The sequence below is a fragment of the Equus przewalskii genome, chromosome 1 (assembly GCF_037783145.1).
Source record: "Equus przewalskii isolate Varuska chromosome 1, EquPr2, whole genome shotgun sequence".
In the NCBI taxonomy this organism is placed as follows: Eukaryota; Metazoa; Chordata; class Mammalia; order Perissodactyla; family Equidae; genus Equus; species Equus przewalskii.
The window spans coordinates 6,147,168-6,170,848 of record NC_091831.1 but is presented as its reverse complement, the minus strand read 5'-3'; the positions used below and the strand labels follow the sequence as shown (position 1 = coordinate 6,170,848).

General features: G+C 46.8%; 2 protein-coding genes across 4 annotated transcripts in view; one reads left to right on the top strand and one right to left on the bottom strand.

Moving 5' to 3' along the window:
- The window catches only part of INSYN2A (inhibitory synaptic factor 2A), a 59,633-nt gene extending 38,635 nt beyond the window's left edge, over positions 1-20,998 (bottom strand). The window contains exons 1-2 of one of the 2 annotated variants that reach the window (XM_008526047.2): positions 20,788-20,998; positions 80-1,274 (exon numbers count right to left, since the gene is read on the bottom strand). In XM_008526047.2, coding sequence (XP_008524269.2) covers positions 80-1,269 — 1,190 coding nt within the window. In that variant the 5' untranslated portion in view covers positions 1,270-1,274; positions 20,788-20,998. The remainder of the gene's footprint in view (positions 1-79; positions 1,275-20,787) is intronic. The other variant, XM_070566731.1, reaches the window with a different exon arrangement.
- DOCK1 (dedicator of cytokinesis 1) overlaps positions 1-23,681 on the top strand; it is a 503,206-nt gene that overhangs the window by 240,557 nt on the left and 238,968 nt on the right. The gene's annotated exons all lie outside the window — the stretch shown is intronic.

The window sequence follows — 23,681 nt, the reverse complement described above, 5'->3', positions numbered from 1 at the left end:
CTAGCTTTGGGGGACTAGAGATGGACCCCTGGGGTGATGAGCCTGCAGAGCTTCATAAGAAACAGATGAGCATACATACCCTTCCCGATGGGCTTCTCCTTTTTCCAACTCCTGAATGACCCCCAAGAGCACTTTGATGGTTTCTTGGCTCGAACTGATCAAGTTCTCCATCATCTGAAGCTGTGCTTTCAGGTCGACCACTTCTGTATGAGGCACGATTTGTTGGCATTCTTCACCCACAGCGACTGCTGTCGGACAAGGCTGGTTCTCCTCCCCCAGCAGCGGGGCTGGAGTCTGCGGGGGCTGTTCGCTACATTCGGGGGACAAACGCTGCACTGGAGGCGAGCAGGCCACAGCCGTGCCCAGGGGCGCCTGGAGCCCATTGAGATGTGTGGCTCTCCTCCGCTCCTGGTCGGTCACCGGACAGAGGGACCACTCGCTCGCGGCGGCAGAGTTTGACAAGGCAGGCTCGGGGGCTTTTGCACTGGGGCCGGGTGCATAAACAGTGGCCACCTCCGTTTTAAACACCCTCCCATGAGCCGACGCAGTGGGTTCCTCAGCGTCTGGTGTCGCCCTGTCATGTTTTGCTTTCCCATGCAGCTGGTAATCAGGCTCTTGGGAGGGAGGCCGAGTGGCATTTGGGAGAGGGGTGTCTCGGCAGCTGTGCAAATCAGGGTTTTTGCACGGCTCTGCACAGTTGACCCCAGCAGGCGGGTCCAGCGCATTCATGTGTTCATCGGAATGGAACACCAAGGCCGCTGTCTTCTGAACCCGGCCCGCACCCCACGGTCGGGCCTCCTCCCGGGGCCCTTCCTCACTCTTCTCTTTCGCATCTATTACAAACCCATTGTCTTGACTTTTAAAGGCATCCGCAGCCGGGATGCTTTTGAGAGTCCCTTTTTTGCGGTCCAGAGGGAAGGTCTGGTAACACTTTTTAAGGTCTGGCGAGGTCTGCACACCTGTGCTCTTGGTGACGTTGGGGATGGACCTCCGGGCGGGCACTGTCATGTATTTGCGATAGGCTGCTCTGCAGGACACAGGCTTGGCCTCCCGCTTCTCGCCCAGCTGTCCTGCAGGGAGCTGCGCGTCCCTCTGCTCGTTCTGCGCCTCACAGATATCCTTAAAGCGCACCTGCAGGGCTTTATTCCGCTTTTTAATCTGCCGGTTGGGGTCCAGGGCATATTTCATCTCCAGGGCCAGGCAGGCGGCGGGTTCTACTTCACTCTCCGACGTCGTGAGTCCGCATTTGCCGGCTTCCTTACTGACCATGATTCCTGCATTCGGAAACATCAACAGAGGCGTCAGTGGAACAGAAACACGCACACAAACACGGGCGGCACAAACTTTTAGCCAGAATTACTACTGCCTGCTTCCTAATTATTTTTAAACAGGTGAGGTCGGCTTTTAATGTTAAGGAAAATCAGACAGGCGGAGAATTGCTGGCAGGCACAGCTTGAAATGCTTCTCAGATATTAAAGCCTGCTTGCTTTTCCATGTGGGGATACATTCGTTTCTTTTGATAGTGATGCATGTTTCCCCATTAGACAAACCTGCTTTACTATATTCATCACGAAACCCATGGATGCTGCCTCTTCTGCTTCGCAAATTATCGTTCACACACACACCTCATCGTCTCCACTTCACGGGCGGATGGGTTTCCAAATGCAACTTATTTGGTTTGGCTTTTGACTATTTTTTGAGGATGACGCGATTAATCTATTATTGGAATCCAAGAGAATTGCTGTTTTCTCTTAAAGACTTATTGGAGATTCTGGCTCCTGATCAGATAAATGTGGAGAGCCCTAAGATGAGGAACTGAAATAAATTTATTTATGTTAGCCGTTATGGATGCCATGGGAGAGTGGGCCCTACCACTTTATGGGAAAACCATAAAGGAGAAATGTTTGAGGTGTGGCTTGCTTGTAATGGGTTAACACCAGCCATAAAAAGAGCCTGGGTTTCCCTGCCTTTACAAAGGCAGTGTTAGCAGTTCTTTTCTTTGATTCTATGGAGAGTGGTGTTTGAACATACATTTTTTTTTAAAAAAAGGAATTATTCATTCTAGAATCAAGTTTTGTGTTTTGATCACAACCTCTGAAAATGAAAACAATGGTGGTTGTTTCAGTATTTAAATCCTGAAAGAAAATAAAATCATGAGGCTTTATGTTAATCATGCAAATTCATCTTGGGCTGAATTATTAAATGCAACTAAAAAGATGCAGGTGGCCAATGATTGCTCTCGGGGAACACCAGTGGGGGAAAATGCCTTCACTTTATTAGGCAGATTCACAGCTGTTTATTGCACATGGAAGAACTTTCTTGAGGGTTGAGCTTAAAGCAAGAAAATATAGTTAAGTATGTTGTTTGTGAGTCAGTGTTCGTCTTTTCCCCTTGTGTTCGAGAAGAAAACAGTAGGTGGGAGGAATCGGGTGTGTGGGGCCCTGGCACTGGAGCGAGGTCCCAGAGAGGCACGGTCACAGACACCAGCATGCAAGAACTGAACAAGAACAGGCTCTGGCTGCACTGCCCAGCCCAGCTGTCACAGACCGTTTGGGCCACCCTGGGGAGCCTGAGAACCCAACACAGAAACCTTCTAGAGCACATCTTAGGAAAGGCAAGACGCAGGGCTGCTGCTCCAGGAGCCAGCGGGTGTGTGGGCCGCCAGGTACTCCGCTGGTACATGAGGACTATACCTGATGCCTTCAGGTCTATGCATCCACTTTAAGGAGGAAACTGAGGTTCAGCGAAGTCATGTTACTTGTTCAACATCACACAGCAAATAAGACATACAGGCAGGAGCCGGCTCCTGATCTACCTGACTCCTGAGTCCATGTTGTTTCTATAACCCAGGGGCCCAACAAACAGAGGGGCAGGCCACTTCCCCCACACTCTCAGTTCTTACTGAGTTGAGACCACAGGCCTATGAAAGGCCCCTCCTTGCAGTCTGGGGACCCCATCACATTGACCTCTGCCTCTCAGACCAGCAAGGCCCTGGCACTGTGCAGGCCTCCACTAGTGTTCCTGAATGAAAGGCTTAGACGAAGTTCAAGTATTTGACCGATTATGCCCTGAACAAAGAACTGGTCATCACACAGAGGACAACGAAGATCAGCTCTGCCGGATTCGCTGTAGATTAGATGCGGGTTCCTCAGCGGTGGCCCTCCGGGCACTGTCGGCCAGGTGATGCTTTGTTGTGGGGCTCTCCTGCACAGTGCAGAATGTTCAGCAGTGTCCCCGCTTCCACCCACTAGATATAAGTGGCAGCCTCCAGTGTGACAGCTAGAAGTGTGGCCAAATGGCACTGGGGGGCCACGACGGCCCAGGTGAGAACAGCTGCATTTGACCTTTCACTCTTGGGTGGCCACAGTGTGTCCTGAGAGAAAGCAAAGTGACAGATGAAGGACAGATGGCAGGGTCCACCTCCCGGGGACAGGTGGGTCTGGGGAGCACCTGCTCTGAAGCTTCACTCTGGAAAAGACCCCACTCTGCTTTGGGCCAGCAGTGAAGCAAGTGCTCACCCCCAATGCCTCTGTGTGTCCTCTGACCAAAGAATTCACCCGAAACAGTCTCATCCGGGGGTAGTTTGCAGAAGACAGAGAACAAGCCTTTGGTTTTTGGTGCCTGACTAGGCGCTCCGGACATTTGGAGACCTTTGTAATCTGAAACTCAAAAATCTGGGCAGTTTTGGAGAGTAGGGAAAAGGAATGCAACAGGTCGCAGTGGAGTGGCTGTCCTGGCTCCGTTTTGGGAGGACTGGAGTGGACAGTGGGTGGGGCAGAGCCTGCCTGCTAAAGACAGATAATATATACCTTTCAGAGACACTTATCGCAACAGGTTAAAGGGACGCACACAGAAGGACCTGGTGTCTGGGAGAGTATGGGAGACGGTGGGGTATAATAAGGAAATTAAATCTTAACCCTCACTCTTATCTCATATTCGTTCTTTAACTGCCTTTGTTGTCCAGGTATGTCAGAATGTATTGTGCCATCATTCTGCAGAAGACCTTCATACTAGGGAAGATTTGAAAGAGAGAGCATTTTTACAAAAAGCAATTTACTAGTAATTTTTCAGCCTTTTCCCTGCCACTACTGAAAAATGTGTGTCTGAATAAGTTTGTACTACCACGCTATTCATCATCACGATTTGCCAGGAACTGCACTGAAATCATGCCTACATCAGTCTGCTGGTTTGGAAAGATATTCTGAGTCTTGGACCCAACCATCCAACTAATAAAACAAATTAGAAGAATTAATTGCCAGTGGCAAAATAATAATAAAAAAATTCCTAAGGTCTCTATTTTACAGGGAGTTGATAAGTATATAAAAAGCCATTTCTCATTAGCAAAAATGATGATAATACTTAGGATTTTTTTTTCTCATTTAGTTTGTTGTTGCTAAATTTTTCTTTAAGTAATAGTAACTGAGTTGTCCTAATCCCACTGATAGGAAAAGTCGTAAGGAATTCCTGTAGTTGACTTACTCTGGCTTCAGATGAAGTTATGAGTTGCTTTTGATGGCTGGATGATATTTTCTCTAGCTTTAGAATGAGATTTTCCTGGACATTAAGCCTTACATTGATATTAAGGTGGATGCATGTTTCCAGGGTGTTCCTTTACTGTTTGTTCAGGGGATCAGGCTTCTAGTGATTTCCATTAAGAAAATGATTTTGTCATGAAAGAAAATTGGGCATCCTATAGATGACAGTCCACAAGACCAGTGGAACCTTCCAGTGCAGTTTATTCATTACTGTTTCATCCATTCATTCAGCAAATGAATGTACATGTTAGTTTGATGTCAACATTCAGTCCACATGTTCCATGCTTCTGTGTCCTAACCCGGTGCCAGCATTCTCCTCCACAGTTCACCTGCATTTTCTCCTTGACCCGCATGGTAGCCTCACAGGGGAGGCACTGCTGCTATCTTCAAGATGCAGATTGAGAAACTGCGGCACCAGACTTTTTTGTAATTTGCTCAGAGTCACACAGCTTGTGGGTGGCACCCTGCATCCTTTTGAACCCCGTGCATTAAACCGCTTGCCCTGCCCAGGGAAATCTGTAACCTGAAGTGACCCCTGATAAACTTCAGGAAGCATCAAACAGCTGGGACTCGTCGGAGCGATTCTTTTGGCCTGTGGCCACGAGGTATCTGGGTGCAGGTTATGCAGAGAACGTCCAGGTAGGTCCCAGGAACACACCTGGCCCTGGGCACAGCCTCAGTGAGGGCTGCCTTGAGTTTTGGACTGAGCACAAAACCAAAAAGGCATTTTCAGCAATGGCTTGCCTTGGCTGGGTCACCTCAGAGGCCCGTGCGCTCTGGTTCTTGGAGTTAATCTCTTAGCTCTAAAGCAGCAGGAGTTCATAAAGTTTATTTTTCATAAGAAAATTGTGTTTTAGAATTCATCGGACTGTGCTGTCTTGAGGTGAAAATGGCGAGTCATGGTTGTGCCTGTCTGGCTCACGGAGAGCTAGATGTCGAGGAGCTGTTTGGAATATAAATGTCTTAATTACTCTCAAATTAAATTTCATAATCAAATGCGAGTTGTAAATATATAAACCCTGTATTTTTAGATTAGTGATGGAGAGTCATCTCTGCACGCTGCTTTAAATTAATAGCTTATATAAAAATGTTCATTCCAGCTTAAAGGAGTGAAAAATGGAAGCAACTAAATGCCTAACAATAGGTAAACGGTTAAGTAAATTATGGTGTACACTCACTCAGTGCACCATTAAAATGATAATTATAGTGATTATTTAGTATCATAGAAAAACACTTATGAAATAACGTTAAGTGAAAGAAAACAGTCTACTAAATTGTACTGGAAGAAAATGAACAAAAATGGTCATCATTGTGATATTAGGACTGCATTCGGGGAGATTTATTTTCCCTTTGTTTTCCAGTTTCTTGGGGGGAAGGAGCAGTGTTGTTATATTGTTTGCCAATTTAAAAACCATAGGGTAAAGTCAGTCCGTCTACACCTTAGGCCGAATGACAGGATCAGGCCTCTGGAAAGTATAAACACTTGGATCAGAATAAGAAGAATCTAGAAATGATTAGATTTGGGTACCAGCAGTCTCCCAAAGGTCATCTTTTATTGTTTTGAGCAAGCCTTGAATAAAGAAAGAAAATGAATTTCAAAGTAGTGATAGTATGTGTTTGTGTGTGTGTGTGTATGCGTAGTATATACATCTCCACACATACACATGGATATAGATGTGTGTGGATCAGCTGGGAGAGCAAGAGAGTGTTTAGTAGAAGATGTATCAATATGAGAGAAAAGTCACTGTTGGGATGGAATTTGCCATCTGTTTTAATTAGAAATAAGATGGATTTGACCTATAATCTGCACTTATAGTCTGAAGGAAACTTTGTGGGGTCTCAGCAGCTGACAAGAGAGACTCTCCATTGGCTTAGCTCTATTCTTGAACTGTCTGCGCTGATTGAGAGGTTTCCAGTTTGATCCTGCACTGTGATATATATGGCATGATGCAGTCGACTGACAGCGGGTGCTTGCGAGTGGGATGGCCTTGCCAAGACACCTCCCAGTGTCCATCAGTCAGTGGATGTAGCAAAAGAGCTACGCAAGCAATCCAGTGAGTCTGGAAAGAGGCTGTAGGATATTATTGGTTTTTCTAGTGGCTTTCCCGCTGTTGAGACACCTTGGAGTCGAAGATGCTGGCTGGAATTCAAGATTAATTGGGTCAGCGTTTTATTCCATATGCTGAGGGAATGCCTGAACATTAGGCTACTCAGAATGGGGGAGTGGTGAAATGACTATACCATTCTTTAACATGCAGCTTCCCAGAGGGAAAGGCAAGTAAGACAGAACCTCACCCATCAAATGAGTTCATTTGGGTTGTGAAATAGTTGACTTCCAGACCTATTTTATAGGCACCAATTGATTCTTCCAAAATGAAGTCCTGCTTTCCTTAGGGCACAGCTAACTGCTAGAGATTTTGGACTGTGTCTTAGATTCATCATCCATTTTAATTTCCTTTAATACACTGCAATGATATTTTTCCAGATATTTGTTCTCTTCTTCAGAGGTCACTGATTAAGAGGACTGAAATGGGGTAACTAAGTGAGTGTCGACACCCCTCTGAGACTGACCATTTACAGAGGAGGCTGCTCTCATCTCAGCGCTGTGGCACATCGGAGAAAACATGGCCAGGTTGTGTCCCAGTCCCTTGATTTGTGGAATATTGCAGTGAGGCCTCCATTATTAAGATCTGATGACCATCCAGTTGGAAGTAGGGAAAAGGGACACTCATGAAGCTTCAATGCAGGTTTTGAAGCAGAAGAAAAACCATCCTAGGTGGAGTTCCAGTTCATGTATATCTGTGATTTCAGAAAACAAATTTCAACCAAGAGAAAACCTATAGTCAGTTACTTCAGTGATGTAAATCACTGTTGCCACATAGACTCGCCACTGGCCTGTTTCTAGTGAGTGGAACAAAGGAAGTGACCCATCCATTTTATACATGGATGCTTAGGGCTTGGTGCTGAGGTTTTAGAAGAACCAGAAAATGGGCCTGTTCAATGGACTGGACTTCCTCTGTATTTGTGTTTGACTATTTACTGAGTTCTTTGATTTTCAGCTTATACTGATGTTAACCTTTGCTTATCCTCTGTCCAAACGGAATCTAAATTAGTAGAAATGAATAGGCAAAATTTTATGATGTTGGTGAAAATCAACCGGAAAAAAATCATTTTCCTCCAAGTGAGATGTTACGTCAACGTGAAAAATTAGTTTTATTTGCAGCAGTTAGCCTTGCTAACTAATAATGTCCAAAGAGTTCAGTAAAACTGGTTCCATCAACTCAGCAAAGTCATCTGTAAGATTAGTAAAAGGAACTAATTTCCTGATTCTTTCCTCTCCCCCATCAGTGAGACAGTCACAGAAAATGTTAGATATAAAGGCTCTAGTTTTGAGCACAAGTCATGAGTATATATATTTAGATTATTGCAGCAAATGTCCCACCTACTCTATTGCCTGGATGGCTCCAGGTAATTAAGCAATAATCAGCTGTTAGTTTGGGGCCCATAAGAGGTTGGGGTTGGTAAGACGCACAAGAGGTGGCCTGTCTTTGTTAGACTTTATGGGAATCTTACTCCCATGAGCACATGTACATACTGGAATGGACTTTGGCAGTATTTTGCCTTATTGATTAACTGATGAATCCATATGTCTTTTACTAAATGGCATGATTTTTCTGATGATACATCTGAAACTAAAATTAGAACATTGATTTTTTTTTCCAAAAAATAAGTCAAAAGAGTATGTTTTCCCTGCTGCTTCTCCCAGTTGAATCTCAGGATACAATTTAGAACACTCAGGGCAGGATTTCTTGCCCTTGGGTTACTTGGAGGTAACCGTTTACTACAATTGAAGTCATTGAGAGTTTAAGATGCAATCTGTCTCTCTGGCAAGGCCATGTCCGTCTATTACCATCAAAACCGTTCCCCTTGCAGTTTGCATTGTAGTGCGTCTCCTGGGTTTCTTTGGTCTGGCCAAACCATAGACTCTGCAAGGTCCTGGGTTTACTGCAGAGATAGCAAGCCAAGAAACAAAGGGAGAACTGAGCATTTCTTGTAATCAGCTTCTATTTATAAGTGGATAGCGAAGCACAGAGAAACTATTGCCCTAGGAGCCCGTGCACACAATCCCAACAGGAAGCCGTAGACAGAGTTAGTATGTGTGGTCTTCCCAGCTCTGATACATTGTGTCAGCCATGGTCCAGTGTGGAATGGCTGTCTTACTTTGAATTCTTCAGTCTTTCCTCTGACTCTTGGACTAAAAATGATGCAGGGATCGTTTAATTTGAGTGGAACAAAAGAACATGAATTGAGGCCCACAGCGTAAAGTGGAGGAACCTTTTCTTTCCTTCCATTGCAGCTGAGGGACAAGGAGTGGAACCTCAGAAATAGTCCATCACCCTGAAGAGAGATGTCAGTCTAGGCAACACTTAGGCTTGGCAAAGAGAGAGTGTGTACAGTTAACCACTTGGGATATGGAAACTGAGGGAATGTTGCTAGTAGCAACTGATAGTTACTCATCGCAGGTGAGCTAAGGGCGAAGTTTTAGCAGTCAATATCCAAAATGTCATTGTTACGGGGTGGGAGGATGAAAAGTGTCTGTATGCTGTATACTTTAAACTATGACATGCAAATAGCTGTCACATTTTGTTCCTTAAAGACAAATTCTACTTCTCATCAATCCTGGTGTTATTCTCTATTCTGTCAGGTCAGTTGGTTCTTTAATTCTTTCTTTGACCAACAGCTATTGTGAATTTCTTCATGCATAACAATAAGGAGCCACTTTTTTTTTTTTGGCTGAGGAATATTCACCCTGAGCTAACATCTGTTGCCAGTCTTCCTCTGTTCTTTGTATGGGAGCCGCTGCCGCAGCATGGCCATTGACAGATGAGTGGTGTAGGTCCATGCCCAGGAAGCGAACCCAGGCTGCTGAAGCAGAGCATGCTGAACTTAACCACTAGGCCACCAGGGCTGGCCCAGTAGCTACTTTTTAAACATATGAAGTCACATCCCATCCCCCAGAGACTTCTGTTCTAATGTCTTTGAAGGCTTGTCACCTTGTGCATGGAAAGCTCAGCAGTGTCTCAGGCAGCCTAGAGGGCTCAGTGGTCCTTCCTGGGAACTGGTCTGGCACAGAGCAATGGCCTGAGATGTGGGGTGGTCCATGCTCAACCCAGAAATGTAGCTATTGTGCTGACCTCAGCCGAGCATGGAGCAAAGGCACCCAGTGTTAAATGCAGGACTGAACTTGGCTTGCAATGGGGTCAAGAGACCCATGCCCAACTTGGAATAGCATAGAGTCGCTCAGTCCTTTTATTCTGAGGGTGCCCTGCCAGGTAGGTGCTGGCATTCCTTTGCCTGATTCCTTCCCTAGTTTAATCCTCATAGCTAGTCATCCATCACCAACTCCATTGATTTTTGCTTTTCCTTCCTGTTGCTTCACCTATTGATTTCCTCCTATCCGTTCACACTGTTTCCCACCGTGACCTTGGCGATCTTACATCCCCTGCCTTCAGCTGTCCATCGTCCCATCTTGCAGGTCCTTCCAGCCCAGGTTTCAAGTGCAAACATCTCTCCTCTCTGTGGATACCTATATGTGTCCCCGTTTGGTAGCACTTTCAAAAACCAATTTTTTGTAGGGTCTTTTATAATCTTTCCAACCCTGCTTATCTCCCTAGATTTCTCATGGTTACTCAAAAACTGTCTGCTAACGTTAAGCCAGTTCCCGTACTGTCTCTAGAACACATCATGGTCAATCCTACTTTGTGTCTTCATTCCCAGTGGTGTATGTTCCAGGACTGTGCCCCTATCTTCCTCTCCCCAAGATAGTCTCTTCTTGCTGGTCCAGATCCAGTCTTTCCTTCTCGGGCTACTCCAGTCCTCATCACTGCCTTCATTGACTCAGGGAATAACACCTGCATGTCTAGGGTGCCCCAGGCACCAGACCAGGTGTGGGCACTCAGGAAAATGAGGCACGGTTCTTGGGAATGTGGATCTCAGCATGGGAAGACATGGGTCTGTGGAAAACACCAGTCCACTGTGCTCAGGACTGTCATGGAGGTAGGAAGAAGAAAGTGCTAGGGAAGTGTTCCCTGGGGAGTCAGGGCAGGCTACACCCGGGAGACAGGTAAGAGCAGGGTTACAGCATGAGTCACTTTTCTTTGATGTGTGTCAGTTTTCTCTCCTTACACAAATACAAGCATTTGTAGACTAGGTCACTTTACGCTCCTCCTCTCTCCTGAACTTAATCAGCCTTGATACTTGCTACTTGGTTTAAGAATATAAGGATGTACATCACAGTACCCTCACAGCTGCGGCCTCACCCAGGACACTTTAAGGAGGGTTAGGCTGGGTGCACAATATTGTTGGTTTCATGGATTCTTTCAGCATTACTTGGACCCTCAGATCAGGTGGAACGTGACTGTATTCTGAAACCTGGGTAGGAATTAGATAAGTCAAAGGGAAAGGGATGGAGTTTCCCTTTAAGTTTAAGTAAAACCACGTCCAGAGTGATTTTTCTCTTCTGAACTTTGGCATAACTAAATTGAGTTTGGTTGTTGTACAGTGTTACTTTAAATTTTTTTGAGTGCTGATAGAGGAGAAAGAGATGGCCCACACCCTCACAAAAATGAGTAGATGGTCCAGAAGTGGTGTATGTTTCATATTTAATCGTGAAGTACATCAGGGCCCTCACAGCGGATTTGTTGTGTGAATGTCACTTGCTGCACACTGCCAGCAGGTTTGTTCTTATATTATCCAGCTGTCTTCTTGGGGGTGGAATGTGGTTGTAACAAAATAAATTACAAATTTAATTCAAAAATCTCCATTGCATGGATTAACATAAACATTTTAGAGCGTGGAATCTTTGCTAATCTCGGCCTTCTAATCAGAGTCTGATTGCTGGAGAGGCAGAACCACTGACCTTCAGGGAAAATCAACAGAGAGGCTGGAGCACACTTCTGAGTCAGGTTACTTCAGAGGGGAGTGTGTTTTGGCACAAAAGTTTTAAATGAAATAAATAACTTTCATTTTTCCTTACTTTGAATTGAGAACACAGAATATAAAATTATATTCAATAAATAAAATCAATATAGAGAACTATAATTCTAGACTGCTATGTGTCCATTCAGATGAATGTGGAGGGGAAGGAATAGGGAAATGAGGAAGAGAGAGACAACGGAAGGGGCACAGGAGGGTGAGAACCACACAGACAGACAGACAGACAGACAGACTCAGGAGAGGAAGGGGTGTTCCCTGCAGTGAAGTCAGTCCAGGTAAACCATATCACAGCCTGCCTGCATTAACTGGAGTAGAGGAGGCACATCCAGTTTTGATGGACCGGGGCCACTGCTGTCAGCGTCTCGGCTGCTCTGTATGGGGCAGCTACAGTAACCCCTTCTCCTCCCGGCCAGAATGGAACTTGACAGTTCATCCTGGGGTAAACAAAAGTCAAGGCTGGGACAGGCATCCAGGGTAGACATCATACAGTTTCGTGTTCTAGGAAGCACCCAACACACAATAAGAACAAGCGTTAAATGTCATGAGTAAGCCTATGTTAAGTTTATCTTTCTGTGCTCTGCTTCTATCTTGACTCTCTTGGGCCCTTCCTTGGACCTGATGCCGTGTTACTTCACAAGGATTGTGGAACAAGGGAAAGAATGAACAGTAGGATAAGATTGTGTAGGTTCACGAAGAGAAATTAGCATCATCGTGAGTGGGCAGTACTGATGATCATGAAAGGATTCTCTGCGCACATCAGAATCCCAAAAATACTTTTCAAAGGAAAACATAAATCTTTCCAGAACCTCAGATGACCCCTCTCTGCTTTGGCCTTCTTGAAGCTTTGGAGGAGAGCATAGGTGTTGAAGGAGTGGAACCCTTTACAAGTTTGTTTTTTTTTTTTTTTTAAAGAAAGCATTTCCAGCCACATAGGAGAAGAGAATCCAGAGGGAGGCTGTGCTCCTACAGGAAGCAGGAGAACATGCATCTTCCTCAAGGGCTCCATCCATGAGCCTGGCTCTCTGGAAAAAACATACTGGTCCCCACTCCAGTTCCAGGTCAGTCAGAATGTCTGGCGGATGGAGACAGGGCAGCAGAGCGCACTGTAACAATGCATCCATGAGAGAGCACCGCTGGGCTACAGGATGGGTTTTGTTTATTTGTCTTCCCCATCCTTCATCCTCTTCAATTTTCAACCGTATCCCCCAAGCACAGAACAACATGTGGCACCTAAAACGTACCCATAAATATTTACTGACTGAAGAGATGAATGAATGATGTCCCAGGGGAGCAAGGAACGCCAGCCCCTTCCATTTTTTCTAGAATGAAACCAGGACTTGGCCAAGTGTTGGGGTGATCACCAGCAGAGCCCAAGTTGCGGCCAGCAGGGTGCACCTTCCATGGCCCTGCTTGTGGCTCAGCAGTGGGGGTAGAGTCACGTGCCACAGAGGGGGACAGTTAGTAAACAGTCATTGTCATAGTTTAAGCTACAGGTCTTTCTGCAATGTGGAATGATTATTGAATGGCAAATTCCAAGTAAATGGTCGCCCGGTAGGTCCACAGCAGGAATATGGCCTATGCACACCTTGGCTGTTTTGAGGTTTCTGGTTGGGGGTGCAGAACATCTAGAATTCTGTCCCCTCCTAGGAATTCCATGGCCGGGGGCAGCTCTTCGCAGTCACGGGGTTTGAGATCAACTTTTAGTACACTGCCTGTCTTTTCAGTGAATGTTTACTTTTGGATTTTACATGCAGGATTTTCTAAATTGGTGAGGGGGTACTCAAGGTCATCCATTTAGCATTTTCACGTTCTGTAGTCTTTTCTTGACATGGTAATTCCTGGCTCTGTAGTATCACATGATTAAGAACTGGAGTTCAGAGATTGACTGTCTGATTTTGAGTCTGGCTCTTCCCCGAATTAGCCCAGAATCTTGAGCAAGTTATAAAACCTGGGAGAGTATACGTAATAGTCAGAGCTGACACTACTGTAGTGCTTGCCATGGGCTAGGTACCACTTTGCACATTATATATGTTCTAACAGTGCATTCTCCAACACTCTCTGAAGGGAAGTTACCATTTTTTATAAAGATGGGGAAACCGAGGCACTGATAGGTGAGTCCATGCTCATGGTCACACAGATAGTAATTGGCAGAACTGGGAGTGCAAATGTAGACAGTGTCGCTTGGATACTGCTCTCACTGCTCTGATCTGGGATGCGGGCTCAGTAGGTTGGTGCATAAAGCCCTCAGTATATGTATGGTCTTGGTGACGCTGCCCCTGGTGACGAGGTGGATGTTGACAAGGACAGCACACTTAGGAACATGTTATAAACATGGATAACACTGGATATGTTACTTGAGAGGAGCATGCTTGAAAGCCACGTTGAATGGCTGATTAAAAAGTATACAGTTTCGTAGGTTTTTACTTTAAGGCTGGCATGCCAGTGGTCATTTTCACTGACTCCTTAGATCTAGAGTTAGAATTGATGCTTCGATGTAAAATTTAAGTGATCTCTAGGAATGACTTGAGAGCCAGGAGCCCTGGGTTACAGCCCATTCTCTACCACTCACTCAGCAGTCGACCTTGCCCCATGGAGGAGGAGTGCACACCCTGAGCTTCCCCTGCCCAGTAAGACTGGGGGATATTTTCATAGATCCAGTGTTCCAACTGTATGATAAATTCCATCATTCTGCCTAACCCTGGGTATTTTTGCCACACTAGCAAATCTGATAGACACAATAAATAAAGTAGAGATCCACTCAGAGGGGAGTTAATATTCTATATGGAGACAAATATAAAAAGAACAAAACAACTTCAGCAGGGATGGAAACTACCTCTGTGAAGCCGCTGAGCTAACTACTATTAAAAAAAAACACACACAGTGGAATAATTAGAAAAGCAGTTATCATTGGGCTCTTCAATGGCCCAAGAAGGCAAATGAAAAGTAGAGTTTGAAAGTGAGAAACTTATCTTTCTCAGCACTCCTTTCATGTCAAACTGTACACTTGCACGTGGCATGAACTTGTCTTGGGAATGATTCCTGGCTATACTCCTGAGCTATACAAGTCTTAAGTGCATGAGTAACAGGAAACTAGTTGTTTGTGCCATGTGATTTCAACAAGGAGAAAAGATTAAAAAACAAGTCTTTATGCATCACTCTGATACTGATAACAAAAGAAGTGATAAATTGATGGATCTGGCACAAAGATCAATGGAGTTGATGTCATGATGTCAAATTGAGATGTGAGGTCAAGACCGAGAGACAGACGTCTTCTGGCTGTCTTGAATTGATCCAGTGAACTTTCCGTTATTTTGGTAAAGCTCTCCTGAAAATTCCTTTCCAGCAAAAATGTCAGCATTTGGGGTATAAGAGCATTTAATCCATCTGATGGAGGCAGGATCGAATTTCTCATTTCTCCTTGTTTGCTTCTTTTACTCTAACGCGAGGTCATTAAACTCAAACACATTCTTTCTTTAGAAACTAAACTTCCACCCAAGTGAAGAGTTACCAAAGAAACTCTAAGGTTGAGTTTGCTGGTAGAAAAACCCCAATCTTTGACATTTTTCTCTTTTCTAAACACTGTGTGGCCAGATGTAAGGACTGTCCATGTCTGGAAGTAGTCTTCCTTTTTACCACCTTCTCCTGATATTTCCTTTTAATTTCTATACAAAAAAAGTGCAAATGGAAGAGAAACAATATTATCCAATCTGAATTCCTTGAATTTCTAGCAAAATTATTGACTAGGTTTATTGTTAATAGCCTCATTAAATATTTATTGAGCACCTGTTATTTGATAGTACTATTCTTAGTCCTTTATGAATTTGTGTTGTCACTTCTTCAGTCTATGTTTCCATTCTCTGAAAGTATTTCTCATGGAAGTTCTAAGAAGTAAGAAATGATGAAAAACTCAATTTTTAAAATAATATCTCCAATTGGAAACTCAAACTCAAATTTCTAATAGTAATCCTATCTTTCCCCGGAAACTTGCTGGCTCCCTGACTTCTCTGTTTCCATTTATATCACCTATCACCTTATTTGCCTGGGGTAGCATCTTTAATCCCTTCTTCACGTTGCCATGTTACAAAGATTTGCCACTCAGGATGTTTCTCTCACAGCTGCCCCTTTGTATCCATCCCCAGTGCTATCAGTCGTCCTTGGTATCAGTTAATTCTCACCTGTCACACCCTCTCAACTGGTCTCCAATTTCTCTTCTCTGGTTTATCTCTAGCTATCAAGACTTAATCTTCTGGAAACGTATGTTATTGTTCAAAACATTCAATGGTTACTCATTGCCAATGAACAGAGGCTCTTCCTGTCCTGCTGGTTTCTCCTAAAACTGGCTTCAAACTACTTCTTCACTCTGCCCATACAAGTCTCTTTTTCTGAGCATCCGAGAACTGGGCCTAAGCTCCAGGTTCTGTGTGTGATGGGCTCAGGAGTCCCAGCTCCACCTTTGTCTCAGCTGGGCCATCACTCTCTCCTGGAAACTTCTAAAGCATGCGGTTTGTTCTATCCTGATTGTACCTCCCACCTCCTTTTGCCCTCCTGGACTTGAATTTCTTGAGGACTTGGTCTTGCGTGACACTGCACACATTGCCATGGCCACTGCTGCTACTGCTCAGTACATTTCCAGGAAAGAACAGTTTTTTCTAGACAAGTCCATCTGCCTGTCAGTCTCCCTTCCCTACATTTGCCCATTTTTAGAGCCCAGGTTTTACAGTTCCATTACATTTCCAAGGATGCTAAAATCGCTTACTACAAAATTAAGCAGATTTCACAGAGCAAAACAGAGATAATGTGAGGTGTTCTGAGTCTAACCACTAAGGACCAATGGAAAAGATAAGGAAATGGGCAATTGACAAACACAAGATACTTCTGAGGGAACAACCAGCGTGGAGGGACCCACCAGTGAAATGACCTAGAAACAAACAAAGCTGGGTCAGTTTTATTAAGGTTGGCAGTGAATATGATGTATCTCAATGGTCCTTCCTCAACTGAGCAGCCGAAACAGGGCCCCCAGACCATCAGCCTCTCCTTTCTCCCTTTTCTTTCTGGAGTACTGAGGAGAGAACAACTTTCATTTGCAAGGTTGCCTGTAATATTTTCACCCTCCCACAGCCTCCTTCTCATGTCTCTCATATGCTGTAGTTTACTGCATTTCATTTTATGCCCAAGACTAGGTTATTAAGGACTGAATTGGAATTTTCCACAGTAACTGCACTATAAACTTCGACCAGCGTTTTGCCATGCCGTTAGGATTTTTTAAAACTTTCTTCACCCCGTCATGGCTCTAATAGTGTAACTCAGGTAAACAAACAGTGTGCAAACATGATCCTCTCTCTGGTCTTTTCGAGCTCAAACTTCCTAACAGCAAGATGACACAGTAAAGAAAACATGTCTGTGGATGTACAATGCTTTGAATAATCAAAAAGCAATATTCACTCTCTAAAAGCAATATTCACAAACAGTGACTTTGGAGATAGTTCTTTTCAAATCCCTTTGAAAAATGGTATCAGCCAAAAAGTTTATAATTTACAAACATGATTCCATCTTGTCCCCGATATCTGCTTTTCTGTATTCAAGTTAATTTTCTCTCTGTCCCAATTAGAGCTGGGAACATGCACTCAGCAGAAAGACACAGAGCTTCAGGTTAGAGCGTTTTGTTTTTATTTAGCTCAGCGGTTTGTCACTTGATAATATCTTTGTATACCTCAAAGTCCCTCAACTCATCCATTATAGTGTGAATGATGTCTGAAGTACATATGACTCAAACCCATAGTGAATATCCCGATGGCTTATCGGAGAGGGGCCTCTGAAAGAGTTTATGTCAGGAATTGAATTTGGAACCAGGAAATGTCTCTGAAGTTACAGTTTTTCTTAATCTGAGATGTAAGATTCTTGGTTGCTTGGAGACACCCTAGGGCCTCCGGATCTGAAACAGACCCATTATCATACATGGTCATTATCATCCTGTACCTCGTATGTACTGTTTAATGTGAGATTATGTCTCAACAACTTGTTTATATGAATCTCGACAGGGTCCCCACAACTTGGTACCAAATCTCTAGTCTGTCCTTAATATACAAGAAAAATATACTTTTAAAATAAACTGATTAAAAGTTATGATGTTTTCCTACATTTATATTATGGATTGGCTCAAATTTTGGATAAAGACTTATCCAAATGTTTGTATGCGAATTTCATGGTATTAATAGTGTTGTCATGCAATATCAATCATATTAAGTTTTGCTTTAAAATATTGAAGTCATTCCATAATCTTATGAAATATTAAAATCAAATATGTGAGGAGACTAATAAGGATCTGCTTCATAAATTATGTCAGCTAATTTCGGGTTGGGGAATGAAGGTCTCAGTGGAATTATGGTGGGGAAGGGATGTGGTTCTTTACATTTATGAAGGAATTGTTTAAAGTAACGATGCCAGTTTTCTCTGGGGCTGCCAGTTTTCTCTGGGGCGTCCTAACAACCTCACGTTCCCCCAATGACTGTGGTTTGCCTCAAATATGCATAATCTGTGTTTACCCAAGCTTCTTGGGTGCTGCTGATTGGTTAAGCAGCAGCCTTGACATACACCTGCTCAGGTATCCTGTGGGCTGGTGGAGAGCTTTTGGGAAAAAAAAATTCCTGGTGGCCCTGTCTCTGCCTTCTGAAATTGATACACTGTTACTTTGCAGTGTAGCCGAGATTTCTTTAGCATGATTCCCTGAGAAGCAGCCTGTCCCCAACCTGAGTAATCTGCTTCTCATACAAGAGAGTTCAGTAGTTTTCCTAAATGAGACGGCCATGGGTTAGGGCGGATGAGAGCATACAAATGTCTGCGGAAGGGAATGCATCTGTCCAGCTGCTCTGCTGGGATCAACTGTTCGTTCTGACAGTCATTTTCATTTTCTGACTGCTTATTTCAGTGTGTAGGAGTCTTCCTGGTAGACTGATGCTTTCATGTACAAGTCTTTCATTCATTTACGTATTTACTTAACTTTCTTTTCTCTACAGAGGGAGAAACAAAAGACAACAATTCCTTCTCCTGCCATGGGGAAAACAATTGTGGCAGAACAGAGAAGCCCCCTAAGTAAATGGAGTAAGAGCGTATCCAGCTTTCCAAAGGGCTTTTCGAAAGCTCTTTGTGCAAACACGCAGCTTCCCAGCTTCTGCCTTCTAAGCCTATTTCTTAACCAGTAGTTGTGCTTCTCTGTAGGATAATGGTCCTGATTTAAGGAAAAGCTCAAAATCCTAATCAGAATAATAAAAAATGAAGTCGTGGCAACTGTAGTAAGTTTAAAGGCATACTTTGCTTTTCAAGGGCATCCTGTCTTTAAGTAGAGGTCTTCCATTTAGCTAAAGAAATTAAACTGAATCGTTCCATCTTTAAGGAAATGATGAATTTAGTGAAGTGAAGAAAAGCTCAAACTCTCTGTAGCTAACATAATTTATGCAAAATCATGCAATTAGTGATAGCTATGCTAGACATTTTTTCTCCAAATACGCCTCTAATAAAACCATCATGAGTAGCAGTGCCATCTAATGTAAGTAGTAAACATGGATAGTAAATTATTAATATCTGGTGAGGCATGCAGATGGCAAGACTTCCATTTTTCCTTTGAGCTGCTTGTGCACGTCTGCTAATCATTCTTGCAAAAAAATGGCAAAGATAAATAGGAACTTTTCTTTCAAAAGTACCATTCAACAGGATATGAATTTAATAAATAGCACAAAGTGAATAGTAAAAACCTGCACTTTTCGCCTCTGCAAAGTGAAATGATGGTTACCTTCTGCTCTCTCTGGAGCATAAGCTTAATGAGGTTAAAGCATTTTCAAATATGTACTACTCATTGGGAATGGCCCAGGTCAGGTGATTTGGGTGGCATTTTTCAATCAAGTGCCCAGCGCTGTCACCTTGACGTCCCCCCACTGGCAAGTGGAAAGGTAACCCCCCAGCAAGTCCTTGTGCAAGGGAAAACCTCCAAGCGCACCGACCACGACCCTCTGCTAGTCTGAGCTGTAGTCTTGAGAAATAATCCAGGGGCTTCCTAGCCAAAGCAGGTCTAGCCCAAACTTCCTTCCCACTCTGGCCAGTTCACCTCGGGATGCTTCCGCAGAATTTAAGCGCCTAAGCAGACAAGGTCAAATTAAACTGCTTCACTGACGCTTCTGGCTCAGGGGCCTGACCAGGCGTCCAGCCCCCAGGCACAGACCTGCAGCCACAGAAGGGTCCGGGCCAGAGCCCTGCTCTGTCGATGAGCCCAAAGCACCCATTTTCTCCCCTATTTACTCCAGAGGCGCCTCTCCTCCCCCACTCCTGGCATACCCTTATCGCTAGCTCCATCTCCCTGTGGCATATTTTTGGGTAGTAGAATGCTGAGGTCACAGGGACAGGCTCTTTATCCCCAGGATGGAGACGCCGGCCAGGAACCCTGAGCATGAACCAGCAAGACGCAGACTCTAGCTCTTGACTTTGGGCTCTAGGCGCTGCCCGGCCCCGGGCCGGCCCGCGGGCTCCCTCCTCCCTCCTGCCCTCGCCCGCCAGCCCGCTCACTCGGTCTGCAGCACTGGTTGGTTTCCCACGCTTGTCCAAGTCTGACACGGGGTGCCAGGCACCCGGAAGCCCCGCGGGCGCCGACCCCGGCCCGCAGCCCCGGGAAGCTGCCAACTCCAGCGAGCCCTGGCGCCACGGGAGGAGACGGGCATTTCACGTGGGCATCCGCCTTCGCTCCTGCTCGTGCCTCCCCTTCGCAGCCGGCGTCAGGGCCCCTCTGCTCGGACTTATCCCCCCGAAGTTAATCAGCCGTACTTGCCAGTTCGCTTTAGTTTGGAAAATTCTTAAAAATCGCGAAACGTTCCGGGGATACGGCCGTCCCCGGATCCCCCCAGCTCTGCCTGCCTAGGGCTGTCGGGCGCTCACGAGGCTGTGGCGTTTGTCTAGAATCGACATCGCAGACATGCAGCCCCGCTCCTCTCCGGCCGTTGCCAAAGTTGCCGGACGCCCCTCGGCGACCCGGCCGCGCCAGATGCAGTTGCATAACCTCGCCCCCCACCCCCGCCCGCGCCCGCCGCCGGTCCGCTCCTGGCTGCACCGGCACGTCCTGGCCCCCGGAGCCGCCGAGTCCCCGGCGAAGCCCGTTTGGGGGCGAGTGCGAGCGCCGGAGCCGGGGTCGGCGCCCGTCCGGGCGGTGCTCTGCCCGCGACCAAGTGCAGCGGGCGCCGGGGCGCGGGAGGAGGGCGCGTGGAGCTCCGCTTACCTTCCGCTGCTTACAGATAAGTCGAGGTCGGTGCAGCGCCTGGCTCGAGCATGTCTCGCCGCGGACCCGGGCAAGCCTGGCGCGGCGCGGAGCACTCCGGGCAGGGCATCCGCGGCGAGGCTCGCCGGGCTCGCGCGGAGGAAGGCTCGGCTCCGGGGACTTGGCCGGCTGCGCCCGCCGCCCGCCCCCTCCACCGCCGCCGGCCCGGCCCGCCCGGCCCGGCCGGCCCCCGCGCCGCAGCTCGCGTCCCTCCGGCCCGGCTCAGCGACGCGCGCGGGGAGGCAGCGGTTCGGCCGGCTCCGGGGACGCCCGCGCGCTCGCTCGCTCGCGGCGCGGCGGAGCCAGCCACAGCCACCCGGCTCCGTGCTCCTCCGATGTCCTCATTTACTGCAATTGTCTTCGGCGAGATCTCGGAGCCGGGGCCGGGAGGCGGGGGCGGAGAGGGGGAGGGAGCGGGAGGGAAGTCCTTGTAGCCGCCCCCGGGTCCCAGCTACTCAGCGGAGCCGGGCTGCCGGAGGAGAGGGCGCCGGAGCCGCGCGCCCGCCGCCTATGCGCCCGGCTGGCACCGAGGCGGGCGGAGCCCCGGGCCCCGCGGGGCGGGGGCGGGGGCGGCGCGGGGCCGGGCGGGCAGCGAACGTGGGGTGGGGGATCTGGAGGGAGTGGAGAGAGAGGGAGTGGAGAGAGAGGGAGTGGAGGAGCCCCCGCCCGCGGACGCCCGAACCCGAGCTACAGAAGGAGGTGGAAGGAGCCGCCGCCGGCTGCCGCCTGCGCGCGGGCATCCACCGCGGCGCGTCCTCGGGGTTTCTGGGCTGCAGGCGGCGCTGCGCGGCCCGGAAACTTGTTGAGTCTACCCTGGAGCCGCCTCCGGAGCAGCTGGAGGGCTGGAGATCCTGCGTTTTCTCTCAAGAGGGGTCTCTGGAGACCCCGCGCGATGGCTGCCTGTTGTGCCAGCCGGCCCAGCCCAGCGGGGCTTTGAAATCCCGGAGCGCGGGAGGCTTAGGCTCCTGCCCCCTCACCTGCGGATTGCTGGCTTGTGGAGGCTGGGGTCAGGGGCGCGTTTCCGTGCCGAGTCGAAACCGGGGTCAGACCCCCGAAGTGGAGACCGACGGGCAGGCCAGCTGGGAGTATCCTGAGGACCTAAGTGGGAGTGCCTGCCAGGTCTGTTGCCCGCTGAAATTTAGGAACGCTCCAGAGCAGGCGCCACCTCTGCTTCTAATCAAGACCCCCCCCCCCCCCCATCACACCACCCACCTGCAGATGCCACAGGGCAGCGTGCTGCCTTTATTTCAGGGTAGAGTTGAGCTCACTTGGGGAGGAAGAGATTTAGGATGCACAAGGAGCTACACTCCCCCCGCCCCCCAAGGAGTAGTAGGTCTTCAGAGCTCAAAGCAGCTGGCCCAGGGGCCTCCCTGATTCCTGGTAGTCTCTGGTGTCTGGACCTAGGACTAAGCAGCTCGCTGGATGCGGGTCTCCTGGCCTCCTAATTTTCCCAGGCTTGGGGCTTGAAGTTCATTCACCTTGAACATACTTGAAAGTAGCCACATTCATTAATCTGAATGTTTCCCGAGAAAGGACAGAGAAATGGTCGACCCAAGGGCAGTGACAGGCTTTGGGGAGTGGTATGGGAGGACAGGGAGAAAGTCCTTTCGCTAACCCACCTGTCCACACACAGCTGCAGGTGCACACACCTCTGCCTGAGCATCCTTGAGTCCCTGCCCCTACATCAGCTCTGTGCCTGGGACCCCAGCCATTGCTCAGTCCTTGTTCATTGAGCTGAACTCAGCCTAGCACCGTGCTTTATATAGTGTCTGTTTTTTGTAAATCATTTAATTGAAATGCTTTATTAATATATATGTGGATGCTTGAGGCATTGCATTCAGATATTCCAGAAGAAAAACATTGTAAAATCTTTTCCTTTTCCCTCTCACCTCTCAGCATCCTTTGGGACACAACTCTACAATCCTCTGCCATCCAGATATGCCCAGGAAGGGAGATCTGAACCTATGGATCCAAAGTCTGCCCACCTCACTCTTTTTATTATCCCTTTTTAACCCAGATCCCTCAAGTCTAATTTTCAGCCCGTTTACTTCTCTGGCTGGCAAGTGATGCTGGTGGGAGCTGGCTGGAGTGATATGCCAGGTGATGCGTGAGCAGCCTGGAAACCTGTAACCCCCGTTCTGCCTGGAAGGGAACTGATGTTGGGGATGTGTAGGACTTGGGGACATTTAATGCCAGGTGGTAGGGATTGTTGCCATGGATCCCTCCAACATAATCCACTGGGGATGTGCTGTTGCTCCTGTAGTCTCAGTAATTCTCCCAGTGGTCTGGGGAACTTTCTGTAAATCTTGCTTTATTGCTAATCCATAAAATCGAAATCTGCCTTCCATCTCTTAAACTTGTCACTGTAAATAAAGCTGCCAGGAAATACCGAAATTGTGCTAGTGGTAATGGAAAGCTAAATTTTGGGGAGCCGTGAGTGAAAACAGATAAACATAAATGCATGCACAGCAGGACAGAGCAGAGCCACAGGTGGCAGTGTGAGCTGGCAAGAAAACGGCTCCAGGGACAATGTTATGTGAGAGCCGCATGATGTGTAATTTATAATTCTAGGAAGAAAATGGAAAGCTCTAATTGGCAGATTAGAAAACCCACTTATATGAAGAGGAGAGTTTAATTGAACTTAGTATCGTCAAGACTATTTTTAGTTGTTCAATTGTCTAGTAGACTTACAGTTGTTTTCTGAATCTATTAAAATCATTGTATCCTCCCTCTTTCTTGAAGGAAGAAACCATTTGTCTGTTGTATAGCTTAATAGCAGGGCTCCAACCTCACAAACGTAAATATTGGTGAAAACTTGTTTCACGTGCCTTTGGCTAGGGAGGGATGGTCCACAG